The sequence below is a fragment of the Aquarana catesbeiana genome, linkage group LG01, assembly GCF_042186555.1.
Source record: "Aquarana catesbeiana isolate 2022-GZ linkage group LG01, ASM4218655v1, whole genome shotgun sequence".
Lineage (NCBI taxonomy): Eukaryota > Metazoa > Chordata > Amphibia > Anura > Ranidae > Aquarana > Aquarana catesbeiana.
In genome coordinates this window covers 824,474,934-824,490,891 of record NC_133324.1, presented here as the reverse complement: position 1 = coordinate 824,490,891, position 15,958 = coordinate 824,474,934, and the positions used below count along the sequence as shown (strand labels likewise).

General features: G+C 40.2%; 1 protein-coding gene across 3 annotated transcripts in view; it reads left to right on the top strand.

Annotated features, from left to right (window-relative positions):
* DCUN1D4 (defective in cullin neddylation 1 domain containing 4) overlaps positions 1-15,228 on the top strand; it is a 141,678-nt gene extending 126,450 nt beyond the window's left edge. For 2 of the 3 annotated variants that reach the window (XM_073608459.1, XM_073608458.1), the window contains 3 exons: positions 3,510-3,614; positions 6,642-6,744; positions 6,824-15,228. In XM_073608459.1, coding sequence (XP_073464560.1) covers positions 3,510-3,614; positions 6,642-6,744; positions 6,824-6,879 — 264 coding nt within the window. In that variant the 3' untranslated portion in view covers positions 6,880-15,228. The remainder of the gene's footprint in view (positions 1-3,509; positions 3,615-6,641; positions 6,745-6,823) is intronic. The other variant, XM_073608460.1, reaches the window with a different exon arrangement.
* Positions 15,229-15,958: the final 730 nt, after the last annotated feature.

The following is a 15,958-nucleotide window of genomic DNA, read 5'->3' as shown; positions in this document are numbered from 1 at the left end:
CTTTCTAAGAAATTGATTTTTGCGATAAGTTCAAAAAAACTTTTTTCATTTATTTTTGTCAGAAGAATCTCTTCTACCAAAAATCTCTACTTTTTTTTTTTTATTTTAACTTTATTTTCTATTTTTGTATGTCGTCCTATTATTTTCCCTCACTTTTTGTCCCTGAAATTGCCAATATAAAAAGTTCTAACCCTTCCAAATGCCACTAAAAATGTGGAATTTGGAATTGTTAGGAACTGAGGGGAAACCTCCCCAAAAGCCAAATACAAACCTGACAAAGGCTCTAATCCTCCCTCGCAACTTCAACTTTCCAGTGATACTTATTTTGCTAAAGAAGGGAAGGGTTAGATCCTGTGTAATGTTTTCATTGCACATATTGTATTTATCTTTTTCCCTGTTGGGGCATCACCAAGACAGGAAGTGAAATCCCCTCATAATAGGGATACAGAGGCCAATAAGACTCTGAGCGTGATTGTATGTTGGCAATAGAAGGATCTTTTTTTTTTTTTTTCAATAAGCCAGAAGGTTAATCAAAAAAACAAAGCAAAAACCAAATGGATTCCCCCATCCACCTTGTCTGTGTGGATGGGGAAATCCATATTTTTACATTTTTTTCGATCAACCTGCTGGCTGATCTAAAAAAGTTCCCGTTGTGAATCGAAAATTCCCCATGAATCGACATGCTTTGATTTTAATATATTTGTAAGCAGATTTGTTAGTGTAAATATGTCTTGCATTTTTGTATGTAGCAGTGTGTTGATGAGCAGCCATATTTATGTACCCTCTGACCACTTCAGAGGCAGCTGGTCTCTAAGTGTTCCTTCTCTCTCACAGCCTCTGAATTGAAGTTGTGAGATTTTAATCACAAAGATATTTATGCAACATGGCTAGTGGAGGGTATGAATGCTGGCTTCGAACATAACATGACCAGCACACCAGGAACTCTGGTTAAATGGCTGAATGTTGTAGTGTAGTTGACAACATAGAGTTGGTGGCGGGGCCATGCTCTGCACACCAGAAACGTAATACAATTGTTTTGACATGGAATTCTGGTTTACCCAGATAAGGGAGTAATGCCAACAGAACATCCTCCTAACTGCTAGAAACAAGAAGCACAGAGGGCTACAAGCACCCCCTCACATCAACCTACTCTGTTTTTCTTGTCCCGACTAAGTAGAACAAACAGAATTCTAGGTGTTTTGTTTAAGGATGCCAAAACTGCTGATCTTTTAATAGCTTAACACACAGTGCGTCCAAAAAGTATTCACAGCGCTTCACTTTTTCCACATTTTGTTATGTTATAACCTTATTCCAAAAAGGATTAAATTCATTATTTTCCTCAAAATTTTACAAATAATACCCCATAATGACAACGTGAAAGAAGTTTGCAATCTTTGCAAATTTAATAAAAAAAAACAAAAAATCACATGTACACAAGTATTCACAACCCTTGTCATGACACTCAAAATTGAGCTCAGGTGCATCCTGTTTCCACTGATCATCCTTGAGATGTTTCTACAACTTGATTGGTGTCCACCTGTGTTAAATTCAGTTGATTGGACATGATTTGGAAAGGCACAAACCTGTCTATATAAGGTCCCACAGTTCAGAGTGCATGTCAGAGTACAAACCAAGCCATGGAGTCCAAAGAATTGTCTGTAGACCTCTGAGACAGGATTGTATCAAGGCACAGATCTGGGAAAGGGTACAGAAACATTTCTGCAGCATTGAAGGTCCCAGTGAGCACAGTGGCCTCCATCATCCGTAAATGAAAGAAGTTTGGAGCCACCAGGACTCTTCCTAAAGCAGGCCACCTGGCCAAACTGAGCAATCGGGGAAGAAGGGCCTTAGTCAGGGAGGTGACCAAGAACCCGATGCTAACTCTGACAGAGCTCCAGCATTTCTCTGTGGAGAGAGGAGAACCTCCCAAAAGAACAGCCATCCCTGCAGCACGCCATCAATCAGGCCTGTATGGTAGAGTGGTTAGACGGAAGCCACTCAGTAAAAGGCACATGACAGCCCGCCTGGAGTTTGCCAAAAGGCACCTAAAGGACTCTCAGACCATGAGAAACAAAATTCTCTGGTCTGATGAAACAAAGATTTATCTCTTTGGCCTGAATGGCAAACATCATGTCTGGAGGAAACCAGGCACCGCTCATCACCTGGCCAATACCATCCCTACAGTGCAGCATGGTGGAGGCAGCATCATGCTGTGGGGATGTTTTTCACTGGCAGGACCTGGGAGACTAGTCAGGATCAAGGGAAAGATAAATACAGCAATGTACAGAGACATCCTTGATAAAAACCTGCTCCAGAGCACTCTGGACCTCAGACTGAGGCGAAGATTCTTCTTCCAAAAGGACAACGACCCTAAGCACACAGCCAAGATAACAAAGGAGTGGCTACGGGACAACTCTGTAAACGTCCTTGAGTGGCCCAGCCAGAGCGCAGACTTGAACCTGATTGAACATCTCTGGGGAGATCTGAAAATGGCTGGGCACCGACACTCCCCATCCAACCTGATGGAGCTTGAGAGGTCCTGCAAAGAAGAATGAGAGAAACTGCCCAAAAATAGGTGTGCCAAGCTTGTAGCATTATACTCAAAAAGACCTGAGGCTGTAATTGGTGCCAAAGTGCTTCAACAAAGTATTGAGCAAAGGCTGTGAATACTTATGTACATGATTTTTTTTCTTTTTAATACATTTGTAAAGATTTCAAACAAACTTCTTTTACGTTGTCATTATGGGGTATTGTTTGTAAAATTTTGAGAAAAATAATGAATGTAATCAATTTTGGAGTAAGGCTGTAACATAACAAAATGTGGAAAAAGTGAAGCAATGTGAATACTTTCTGTATGCACTGTACCTTTTGATTCCCTGGTTTGCTTCTAGACTGAGGTTATTGAAAATGATCTATAATGGCATCCATGAGTGAGCGTTATCCACAGGGTAGATTTCCTGTTTTAGCTTTTATATGCATGGTAAGATTCATAGGGGTGCCTGGCTCCCACTGTTATTGATATATTGATATTGCTTTGTTTCAGCCATGTCACTTCTGGTCTGTTTGGTGTGGAGACAACTAGTGAATCATTTCTGTCATTTAGGATCAGGTTGGAGATCTGGATCTTCATGACAACCAGACACTGAAAGTAGGCTGGGGAAGGGAATGCTAACCTGTTTTGTGTGCCTCTTGGTATATTGGTATAAGGAGCAGTTCCTCAGTCAGGACCATTGTGGAAAAGTCACAGAAATAGTGTTACACATTTCAGCAACAACCGTTTTTAAGGAACAAAGAACTGTATTGTTTACTCTGGATTTGCAGCTCAATGACAATCCCTATCAAGCAATTGAATAGACATATACTGTAGGTAGTATTTTCTACAGAATATTGGGTAATATGCAGTCCACTGAAAGCATTGGTTAGCTGAACAAGACAAAACTAACTTGTTTCCTTACTTTTGTTAAGTCACTATTTATTTTATTATTATTATTATTTTTTTTTTTTTTTAGGAAAAAGATCAGCGGAGTTTAGACATGAATACAGCAAAATGTATGTTAGGACTCTTGTTAGGAAAAACTTGGCCACTGTTTCCAGTGTTTCATCAATTTCTAGAGGTATGATTGCCATTGTCATTTAGCTTAGGTTTTATTAAATCTTCCTTTAATAAAAATATTTAAAGCCAGCAGCTACTACACTTTTCTGAAAGACTAGTGTAATAACTGTTGGCTTGTGTTGTTGTTGTTGTAATTTTGTGAATAACGGTGCTGCTCTCCAGCCACCGTAATTCATAAGACAAGCTGTCAGCTACTACTGTAGTACTCTCTGCACTAGCTGGTGGCTGTTAAGGATTATGGGCTCAGTCTTTTCACAGTACAAAGAGAGTAGAGGAGAGATGGGTCTGAATACCAAGGAGGGCTGCAGATGTACAGAGGAGGCAGAGGCTCTGTATCTGTACTGCACCCTCCTCTCTTGTTTGCTGTCACTCAGACATCTGTCTCATGGCTCCAGCTTATTGAGCTGTGTGCTTGGATAGTGGTGAGGGAAGGGGGCAAGCTATCCAACCACGCAGCTTAGTAAGCACCATATAATTTTAATGACGATAAGTGCTGTGTGCACTGGGTCCCCTGGGGGATTTAACAAGGCTTTTTAACTTTTGATGAGACTACTTCTTTAAAGGTGGACTGCCCACAGAGCATTCCGTGAGACTCCAGTTTTATATTAGTGTCTTTAGGTGATGGACCTAAACTCTTCTCGAGAAGTATTTTTTCTTTTTTAAAACCATACAGTTTTTTTTTTTTTTTCTTTAAGTCAAACGAAGATCTCCCTGACAAGGTGGATCTCCATTACTGCCTTGGAACTTGGAATTTACTGGAATTGGAATGTTGTAACAGATGCAGGTCTTACAGGCTTGGGTGGCATGTACAACTCTGTGACAGTCCAGGGAACAAGGTCCCCAGAGGTGTAAACACCCCCTGTTCAATATCTTCTAACTGATAGCCTACAGAGCTCTGCAGCTTTGGACTTCCCTTTTACTAGGTCACCCACTCAGAAAGATTGTTCACTTTCCAGGAGTGGACATTTGGCAGTGGAATTCCCAAGCCACCAATGCCTATAACCAGGGGAGTGGTCTCTATACCCCAAGGTCTTTCAGAATCTCAATTGAAGGTGCTGAGAACCAGTTTTAGACATCGTAGCCTCCAGGTTCAACAACAAGGTTAACAAAATTATGGCCAAGACTACCGATTCAATTGCTTTTACAGCAGGTGCTTGGGTGATTTCTTGGACTCAATTCCACCTGTTTTGCTTTCATTCCAACTGCTGCTCAAGATAGAGGAGGAAAGGGTTCAGTTGATTCTCAACACACCAGATTGGCTCAAAAGAACATTGTACACGGGCATACTCATTCTCCTGGTGGATGAGCTCTGGCCTCTTCAAAACAGACCAGGCTTACTGGATCAAGGCACCCTGTTCTATTTTGCTTATCAGTCACTGGCTTTAACAGCGTGGCTGTAGAAACCCAAGTCCTAAAACATAGAGGTATCTTTGATTCTGGTATTTCCACCTTACTCAGGGCAAGGAAATCAAACTCCAACTAGATTTATCCTGGCACATGAAAGGCTTACTTTGCTTGGTGCGAGTTAGACTTTACATTCTAGGGGAATACTCTATCACTCGTAATTTGTCCTTTCTACAGTCTGGTCTTTACCAGTATCTGGTCCTGAGTACCCTCAAGGGACAGGTTTTTGCCTTAGCCATCCTTTTCCAGAAACCCCTTGCTTTTGCAATCTATTAACAGAACTTTTCTTTAGACAGTAGCTGTTATCATTCGCCCACGTCAAGCTCCTGCGTCACCTTGAGACCCCCTTTGAAATGATTCGAGACATTCCTTTGGAAGATCTTGTCTTTTAAATTATAAATAAATGCAAATCTGTGCGGGTGGTTTTTTTTTTTTAGTTTTTTTTTAGTTTTAGAGTAGGGAGGGATTAGAAAGCCTATCAAGTTTTTATTGTCAGTGCCCTCATTAAAGATTTTTGCCCTCTCTATTGGTCCCAATTGGCATTATCACCCAAAGTGAAAGTAAAAGAATTTCAAATGTTGGGTTGTCACTAGATCAGGAATAGGGGGGAAAACTTTCTTTCAATAGTTCCAGTGACCCTGGTATTAATGGTAACAAGAGTTGGAGAGATTTCCTGGGACTTCCTGTTTTGGCTATGTGATAAGAAGTGAAGGGAAATCTCCACCATGGGACACAAATGGCAAAAAATTACCCTCCTTTACTCTATCCAACATGGAAAAAGTTTTGACTTTAGTTTCACTTTTTAGTTGCCACCTTGGTTGTGGCCGTGTTTGTTAGGCATGTTCCTGAGTTAGCAGCTCTCTTCTAAAGATCCTTTACTTGTTTTGCACAAGGACAAGATGAGTTTGAGACCTAAACCTTCCTTTTTACTTAAGGTGGTCTCTTCTTTTCAGTTCAACAAGGACATCATCCTTCCTTCCCTTTGTCTTCCCCCAAAACATGACAAGGAGCTGCCTTACATTGCCTGGATGTTGTTTGGGGCCGGCATAGTCTGCTTGGCAGCCACAACCTTCTTTCATAAGATGAAGTCCCTTCTTTTTCTACCATGACTGTCCTCATAGAGGAATCCCTGCTTCCTGCTCCACCATTGCCAATTGGGTCAGGCAACTAATTTCCAAGGCCTGTGCAATTAAGGAATAGATTCCTCCCAGTGTTTAGAGAGGTTAAGATCCTGGTTGTGCTATTTGACAGGAGTGTCTGTATATAATGGTGGCTGAACAAAACTAGAATACTTTTTGGCAATGAAAAAAAATCATATCAAAGTGTTTCAGTTGTGGTTTGCTAGAGATCAGTTTTAAACTAGTTTGTGAAAAGTTAGTCATTTACATTTGTGGCATTCTCCTTGAAATTTGGCTTTTATAACAAAGCAGATGTTTGATACTTTATATTTCAAATTTATATAGAGACTACACATTGATGTTGGTTTGATAGGGTAAGGACATTTTTAGTGTTTTATTTGAGTGCTCTTGAAATCTGTGTATTTGTTACTTACTGTGTAAGTGTGTATTTTTCAAATAGACTCTGCTTCCCTCCCATAACTAACCTCCCAAATGTGTATTTGCAGCAATCAAAATATAAAGTTATAAACAAGGACCAATGGTGCAATGTTCTAGAATTCAGCCGCACAATTAATCTTGACCTCAGTAATTATGATGAGGACGGGGCATGTGAGTAACTCCATAAGTTTCCATTATTTGGGGTTCATTCTTCTTGATCCTTCAATAATCTCCTCTGTTTCTTCCACAGGGCCAGTATTGTTGGATGAATTTGTTGAATGGTATAAAGAAAAACAGATGGCATAACACTTTAACTATGCATAGCAGCTGAAGAGTCATTGTTAACACATTTGCATCAACCATTAGCCATAAATTGCTGTTTGTATGGAATTGCATGTTGCTTATTTGCACAGTGTAATATCCCTCCCGCTGGACCTCTGGGCGCATTTGCTGTTTGACTGGCCGTGCTTTACGTGTAGCATTGTTCTCTTTCCAGGCTGCTCTACATTTTGTATGGACACTACAGATTGGTGAACTTGCCAATGTCCTCACTGTGACTATGTGTATATTGCTGTTCATTTTTTTGTATATGCTTGTACATAGATGCTTCTGCTAGAGAACCTCTGCTGAAATGTATTGTAAAAATGACCTGCCATTTCTAGTCACTTTTTCTTTTTGAGGAACAAAACTGAAAAATCTAAATTTGTTGTTAGGAATGTCTGTTGACATTTTTTAGCATTTCTCGCATTGAAATGACAAAACATCTGTTCACAAGTGTATATGCACTGTTATTTTTGTAGCAGAATGTGACATTGCTCCTGTAAAACTTGTTTATGTGTACAGTTTTTCTTACAGTGTCTATGTTTCCAAAATTAATTGGAGTTAATTTAGTTGGCTGGACTAATATTTAAGCAAATACAGCCTATGGCACTACTAATTTCTAATAAATTAGTAAGATGTTTTGTAAGTGCACAAAATCAATGGAAAAACATGGTATTAATAGCTAGAATATTGTATGATATTCCTAACTACTCCAATTAGAATTAATTAGGGGGCCCACATTGGTACAGATGATTTTGTTGCTTGTTGTCCTTCAGATGAAATGATAGTCGGTGAGCCATTAGGGTCAATTCACACCACATGTCATACATTTTAGTGCATTTTCCATGGCAGCATTATGCATAGGTATGAGAAAAGCTACTGTTTGTATTAAGGCCTGTTAACACCAACACGTTGTGTTGCAGCACATTTAAAAAAAAAAAAAAAAACACGTTTTGAGTGTGTTTATCCACATTTTCCGTTTAAATCAGTCTTGCTACACCCTAGTTCAATATATATATTGCACTGGCAGAAATTGTGAAATCTTGGCATTGATATTAAAAACATGACTGCTCATGCCATAAAACTGTCTTTTATTTAAGGATAATGATCATAGGAAGCCATTTATTATCACATAGTTGTTTGGCTCCTTTTTTAAATCATAATGATAACAGAATTCACCCAAATTGCCCTGATCAAAAGTTTACATACCCTGGAATGTTTGGCTTTGGCACAGACACACATGGTGATACACACAGATTAAAGTGTCAGTTAAAGGTTAATTTCCCACATCTTTGTATTTTTAAGTTGCAATTAGTGTCTGTGTAAAAACAGTCAATGAGTTTGTTAGCTCTCACGTGGATGCAGTAAGCTGGCTAGATACTGAGCCACGGGGAGCAGAAGAAACTGTCAAAACACCTGCGTAACAAAGTATATGGAACTTTATAAAGATGGAAAAGGATATAAAACGATATCCAAACCTTGAATATGCCAATCAGTACTGTTCAATCATTATTAAGAAGTGGAACATTTTGGGATCTCTTGATGCCAAGGTCAGGTAGACCAATAAAGTTTGCAGCCACAACTGCCAGAAGAATTGTTCAGGATACAAAGAAAAACCCACAGGTAGCATCAGGAGAAATACAGGCTGTTCTGGAAAAAGACGGTGTGTTTTTTTTTAAGGAGCACAATACTTGAACAAAAATGAGCTGCATGGTCGAGCTGCCAGAAAGAAGCCTTTACTGTCAAAAACTAATGCCACAAAAAAGCCTGGTGAGGCGTGTCAAGGTATTGTCAGGTATATTGTAACCTGGCTTTTTTTTGGCATTGGCACATTAAAGGCTTCTTTCTGGCAGCTCGACCATGCAACAGGTATTGGCATGATCAGTCATCTTTTCAATATCGATGCCAAAATGTCACAATTGCTGCCAGGGTATGCAAACTTTTGAGTACAACTGTAAAATTTGTACTTTCCAGTAAAGCATGGGGACAGTATGTGGAAGGAGATCCTTGCTACTACACAAAGATATCCAAATTGGTTAGGCAATTTCATTTAAAGAGAAATTAGCAGTCTTAAATTGTTATAACTGTGCAGACTTCTGGGAGATTTTTGATTACCTCTTATTTACTTTTTGCTTACTTTGATTGACATTTCAGCTCTAGTGTCCTGGCAGCTGCCTACCTTCACACACTTCTAACACCTAAAAGTGCAAAATGGTTTTGAATAACAGAGTCCTATTTTGAAGAGCAATATAAAGGGATGTGAGACTCTTTTATTTTGGAAGCGTGGTGAGCTGAGGCAGTAAACATTGGAGTTCCTGTCAGACTTCAGATGACCTCTGATGCTCAAGCTAAAGTGTCAGTCCCACACAAAATAAACATTAAAAAGGGAGGACTATTAAATCATTCACACATAAGCCGGTACAGTGATAATAATTAAGTGCTGTATATTCAGATTCTTGTAATGTCCAGCTCCTGACTGATTCTCTTTACATTGGGGACACTCTGCAAGAGCAAGGTATTAAAATATCACTGTCTGCCTGCAGAGTCACTCCATAACCTGTAAGCCTCTTTTGGTTGTATAATCAACTTAAGAAAATGACATCAAGTGATCTGATTTTAAGAATTGAACATTTATTGTGTTGAATGGCTGGGCGTCAGTATGCCCAGCTACTGAAAGTTTTTGTTTCAGTTTGCATGGGCTGGGGGAACGATAAGTCACTGTAACAAAGTATCTCACCAGAGCAAGAGATAAGGGTATAGTTTACAAAGTGACACCTGTTCAGGTGACACTGACTGCAAAGAATAAACTGATGGTTTTTTAACTTTTCCCTTCTGTATCCAGAATTAGGAAAACGTTTTGTCCATACATATACTTTAAGTAATATGAGACAGGGTTCTACACTTTCTTATGTGGGCTCTGTGAGTGGAGGACATTACTCCAGGCCAGAGTGATCAGAAGATGTATATTTGCCTGCAAAAACCACTAAAAAGTGTGTCAGTCATATACTTAGAGTGGAGTAAGTCAACACTTGGGCTGCAGCAGGTAAAGACATCACCTATAAACCATAATCTGCTGACCTCACTGAGTCATCAGTAACATGACGTACACTAATAATTGTATCGCCTGACTATCATGTCTGTTGTCTCTACTTCGTGTAAGATCCGGGTACCCCCAGTCTGCCTTTGCCACTGACTTGGTTCAGTAATTTTGCAAGGGCACCCACTGGGTTTCCTGCTGCTTCAAAGCTTAATGACTCTGGTTGAACAAAAATCATGCTTGAAGTCATAGTTTGATATGAATCACCAGATATACCTTTCTGCCTTCTGTGGAGGGTTTTTGATCTTCCCAGTTCTTGCTGCCTCACCAGTGGCTTTCATAAAGTGCTTGGTGCTTTTATTTTAAGCCATCTCTGTATGTACAATTGGGCTGTAGATATCAGAGGATGTTCAAACTTGCATTCACATTATGACAGAAATGCTTGAATCATACAGGCATTCCTGTTTTTTGCATATTGAAGATAGATGCGAATCTCTCCCGGCACTTGCTTGTTTAGCGGATACTATTGTGCCAGGGCATTCTAATTTGTTCTATCACTCCCCTCCCTTCCACCTCCTCAAGATCTGTCAAACACCTTCATCTGAAGCTGTCAATAGACAGGCACCCAAAGCCAGCCAGATTAGGAAAAATCAGAAAAGCTTTAGCTCTTTTTAGGTTTTATAGCAAACAATACGCGTTTGTGCCTCATTTGTGGCAAGCTAAGAATTTAAAGTGAGATTTTTTTCTAATATAACAAATATGTCATACTTGCCTGTTCTGTGCAGTGATTTTGCACAGAGCAGATCTGATCCTCCTCTTCTGGGATCCCCTGCTGGGCTCCTGGCTGCTCCTGCCTTTTGAGTACCCCACCTCCCTAGCATGCCCCTTGCTAGGGGGGTACTCATGTGGGCTCGTTCTGAGCCTGGCTCGACCTCCCCCCATGGCTCCCGCTGATCTCACTTTGTCCAGTGAAGAGGGAAAGAGAGACCAAGATCAGACTCTGATAAGTATTGGGGGGGGGGGGCTGCGCCTAATTGCAGAGAATGTGTTAAGGTAAAAAAAAAAGCTTTAGCCTTTACAACCAATTTAAACTACTTCTCATTTACAGTGTGCTTATACTGGACTCAGGAAATATAAAAAAAAATGTCATCACCCCTTTTTTCTGTATTTGTATATGGTCAGTTTCAGCAGCCTGTAGAAAAACAGTGTAATAGTAATGTAATACCTCCAGAACAGAACCAGGTAAGAACCTGCAATAAAATGTGAAACCCTTGCAATATACAGCTATTTTAACAAAGATGGTGTTTTACTATAACAGAAGTGGAATATTGTTTTCAGCATCCTTCAACATAGCAACCTATAAAGGTAACGCCTATTGATTGTCTTCCTAGTAAGCACCCTTAAGGAAGATTCTCTTTAAAGGCTTGAAAGGCATAAAGGCACTGTCTATTCCAGTGTTTTCAAAACTAGTAATTGGGGACCACTAACTGGGTTAGTGGCACTTCTTTTACACTGTGATTAAATATTAGGCTGCAACCTGAAAATGGATGAACAGGCAGGATTTTTAAGGCACAAGAGACATGCTTGGTCTCTCTTTGCATTAAAGCCACTTACCTGCCTGTCCACACTTGCCATGCATAAGCTCACTGGACAGATTTGGCTATGCCAAATCTGACTGAGATCCACATGCGTGGGAGTGACGTCATCCCCGCCCGCCCAATGACAATGGCAGGTGATCGAGACCTGGAAAGCAGGTGCCGGAGGATGTCAACAGCCAGGCAGGGAGCTTGGGACGCTGGAGCCGAGGTGAGTATTGTTCCCCTTTAAGTTCTGAAAAACATGACTTGGTGGATGTCTTGGACTGGATTTGCAAAAAGCACTTCAAATAGTAATTTCCCAGGTCTTTTCTGTCATTTTCCATGTTGCCTTTATAAATTAGTCATACTCTCTCCCTTGTTACTTATTTTGCTTTACTTTGAATGGTGCTTGGTGATCTTGATTCCCCTTCTAAGTTTGGATCTTTTGAGTAGTACAGCCTATAAATCTAGTACTGAAGATATAATGAAACTTGAGGTGGTATATTGGAAATGCAAACACAAGCTGTAGCAATATACAGGAACTGTTAAAGCTTAGAAGGGGAGAAGGGAGAGGAATGGCCTTGTGGCTAGAGTTGACATTTTGATTAAAACTCTCCACTCCTTTGTTGATGCTCAAATGCATGTCATTGCAAATGCCTTCTCAAATGAAAGCATTCATTTTAATACGAAATTTGAAGTAATGCCTCGTCTTTAGATCATTTGATACTACTTGTCCCCACTAAGACCGTTTTTTTTAAATGGGGACACCTCAAGTGACGCCTACAAAATCACTAAAGGTACGCACATAAAATTAAGTGAATATACAGTCTCAGAGACAGCAGACACACAACAGGATGCAGTAATTTAGGTGTGGCCCTTAGTGTTATTCAACGTATCTCCTGTGAGCGCAGCCTGTTATTTAACACCCCCTGGAGGTGTCTTATTATTCAAACGTGACTTACATTTCTGATTGCTGCTTATGCATCATTATAAGAAAGAAGCAGAAGGGTCTGTGACATCATCGAACCAGCTAGAATATTGCAGGGAAAAGGGTAAGTTGAGTTTTGTTTTTTTTTGTGCTTTTGGGGAGGTGATTAGAATGAAGTGTTTGCACACATGTGGAGTGGGTTCTGCTTTAAAATACTGAAGCCAGAGGCAGCTAGGCCATGAGTACTTTTAGAAGTTGGTGAGCACCTTCTTAGTACAGGTTTGCTTTAGGTAAATGCAGAAAGAATGACTTGTGCCTTGCTTGATGACGTGAAGTAATGAAAAGAAAATCAGGATGACTGCACACCAAACTGAGCTCCAAATGCCTTTATTCCTCCCTTTGATAAGGCACAATTCGTGTGCGAAACATGTAAGCCGTTCCTCCCTTGCTTGTACATTTAGTGCTCTTCATGTTCTTCATGGTTTTATGCAAATAAAGGCATTTGGATCTCAGTTTGGTGTGCAGCCACCCAGATTTTCTTTTCATTACTGTTTCAGCTGCGACTGGGCGAGCACCCTCCAGTAAGGAGATCATGCTGTTGGAGTCAGCTCACCTATGAACAGCGTGGACCTTTTGTTTTTTGATTGGTGTGAAGACTGGGGCTAAGGGTCAAAGATGGGAGCTGTATAAGGTTAATCTGGCTGGTGTCCCAGACATATGTAAAAAGCCTACTAAAATCTATCAAGAACCTAAAGAAAGTATTGTGGACTGAGTTGCAGTGAGTATAATGAGCATATCTACTTAAGGAAACCTGATTAAAACAGGGTATACATGTTGAGTTTTTTTTTTTTTTTTTTCGTTCAACCAACCTCACAGATCCCCGGTTCCACACAAGCCATGTGAAGGAATCTCCCCTGCCTCGCTATTGTATTCTGACAGTGGGGGCTGCAAGCAATGATTGAATGCTGGTTTTGCAGCAGGACTGTTAGAAGCTGATCTAGCTTCTGTTGAACAGATAGGGTTACACACGCACCAAAGTTCGTCCGACTCTTGGATCAATGCACCAAAACTTACATATTTCAAAAAAGGAAGGACAAGCAACTTTCCCTAGGAGGCCTATTTAAGGCCTTGGTGCATCAGTGAGCATAGGGGTCTCAGAGCATACAGTACAGGTTCATATAGTACCCTGGTTACCTTACCCATCAGCAATTTACATATATTAGGTAGATATATTATTCTTGCATGCTCATTGAGGTGATGGGGTAAGTTCAACACATTTCTCTAGTCGGTTGAGCTTTCATCAGTAACTGTGAAAAAGGCTACATGAATAACCAGCAAAATGTTAAAGGGCGCTCCCCCCCCCCAAATAAAAGGGCAGTAGGAGATAAACATCATGTGAGCCTTAAGGTGGGTACATACTATAAGAAAATCTGGCAAACGATCGTCTGGTTTTCCTCGATGTTTCACATCAAGTGGAAACCAAGCATGGAAATGTATGAAAATTTTTGTACGACAAAGATTTTTTGTTGTTTATAGTTTCTGATCATGTGCAGGCTTTCCTATCTAAATTTAAATAAAAGGAAAATCGTTTGTTCTGTTCATATATGAGAAAATTTTGGAGTTTGTCCCTTCGGAAATTTTCGTTTGTAAATGCTGAATCAGATGTCGAAAGTTGTGTACACACTATACGAAAATTGAACAGTCGTGCCTCATTCCAATTTTCTTATAGTGTGCACCCTACTTTAACCATCATCAAGAGCTGAAGCACATTAAAGGGCTTTGACCACAATATAGATCCTTAGGTGTAGCACTCACAGTCCTGCCAATTCCTGCCCACTTTTTCCACCAAAGGGTTCTGCCTTTTCTGCTCGCATCAATTAACTTTGTCCAAGATTATTGCTCTGTGCACTAGTAGAATCTTTAGTGACAGGCAGTCCCCTTGTCAGAATACGATAGCTCAACGGGGAAGATAGCTGTACTAACATTGCATAGTTAGTACAGTGGCTTCTCTCAAGCTCTTCCGTTTTTTTTTCGTTCAGCCCTCTGGGTAACTAATAGTGTGTACTAGGTTTTAACCACTTGTTCAAAATCAGCAACAGAGTATGAAAGCCAGAGCCATTGCTGGCTTCCTGGAAATGTAAGTTTCTCCAGGACAGTGGATATTTTTTTAGCTCTGCTGTTTAGTGCTCATTTAGAAGATTTTCTACTATCAACAGCTGCTGGTTGATTCATGCCTGATCAATTAAATTCTGGACTTTTCTACAGTCAGTCAACGAGCATTGGTAGATTAATGCCGGATATATTAAATTCTGGACGTCCACCAAGCACAGGTTTTCCCAGTTCTCTTGGCAACATTCCTGCATTCCTGGCAATGACAACCTGATCTGTTTGCCAGCTATCAAGACTTCATAATTAAAGTAAATATATAAAACCAAAAGCATCAGGGCTAAGTGGTTAGCACTTCCGTCTGGCAGCACTAGGGTTGTCAGTTTGAATACTAACCATGGCACTAGCTGCCTGGAGTTTGCATGTTCTCCCTGTGCCTGAGTGGGTTCCCTCCCACACTTCAAAGACATGCTGGTAGGTTAATTGGCTCCTGTCTAAATTGGCCCTAGTATGTGCATGTATGAATGTGAGTTAGGGACCTTAGATTGTAAGCTCCTTGAGGGCAGGGACTGATGTGAATGTACAATATATATGTAAAGTTCTGCCTAACTTGTCAGCACTATACAAGTACCTGTAATAACTAAAATTAAATACATGCAAAAATGTAATATATTGCAGCATACCAATCCTTCAATGTGGTGGCTGCATTTGTTTTCTTTAGACTGTTTTCTTTTATTTTCACCTGGTGATCTGATCAGTAAGCCTGTTATTATTCAACTTCCTTTAACAGGCCAAGCTGTCTAACAAAAGAGGCAGTTAGTGTTGAGATAACCATTAAACACTGACAGGGCTGCTTGCAGTGGTTAGTATTTATTACTTTATGTAAAACGTCTATCAAGTTACTTATAAGGAAGAAACTTGCTGTAAGTGTTGAAACTGTGTTATCTGGAGTTCAGCTTTGGTATGTTGAGTTCAAAAGTTTGGGAAAGGGCCCATGAATAAGGTATTTTCTGGAAAAATTTGTTTGTGTGTATATACAGTATCTCACAAAAGTGAGTACACCCCTCACATTTTTGTAAATATTTTATTATATCTTTTCATGACAGCACTGAAGAAATGACACTTTGCTACAATGTAAAGTAGTGAGTGTACAGCTTGTATAACAGTGTAAATTTGCTGTACCCTCAAAATAACTCAACACACAGCCATTAATTTCTAAACTGCTGGCAACAAAAGTGAGTACACCCCTAAGTGAACATGTCCAAATTGGGGCCAAAGTGTCAATCTTTTGTGTGGCCACCATTATTTTCCAGCACTGCCTAAACCCTCTTTGGCATGGAGTTCACCAGGGCTTCACAGGTTGCCACTGGAGTCCTCTTCCACTCCTCCATGACGACATCACAGAGCTGGTGGATG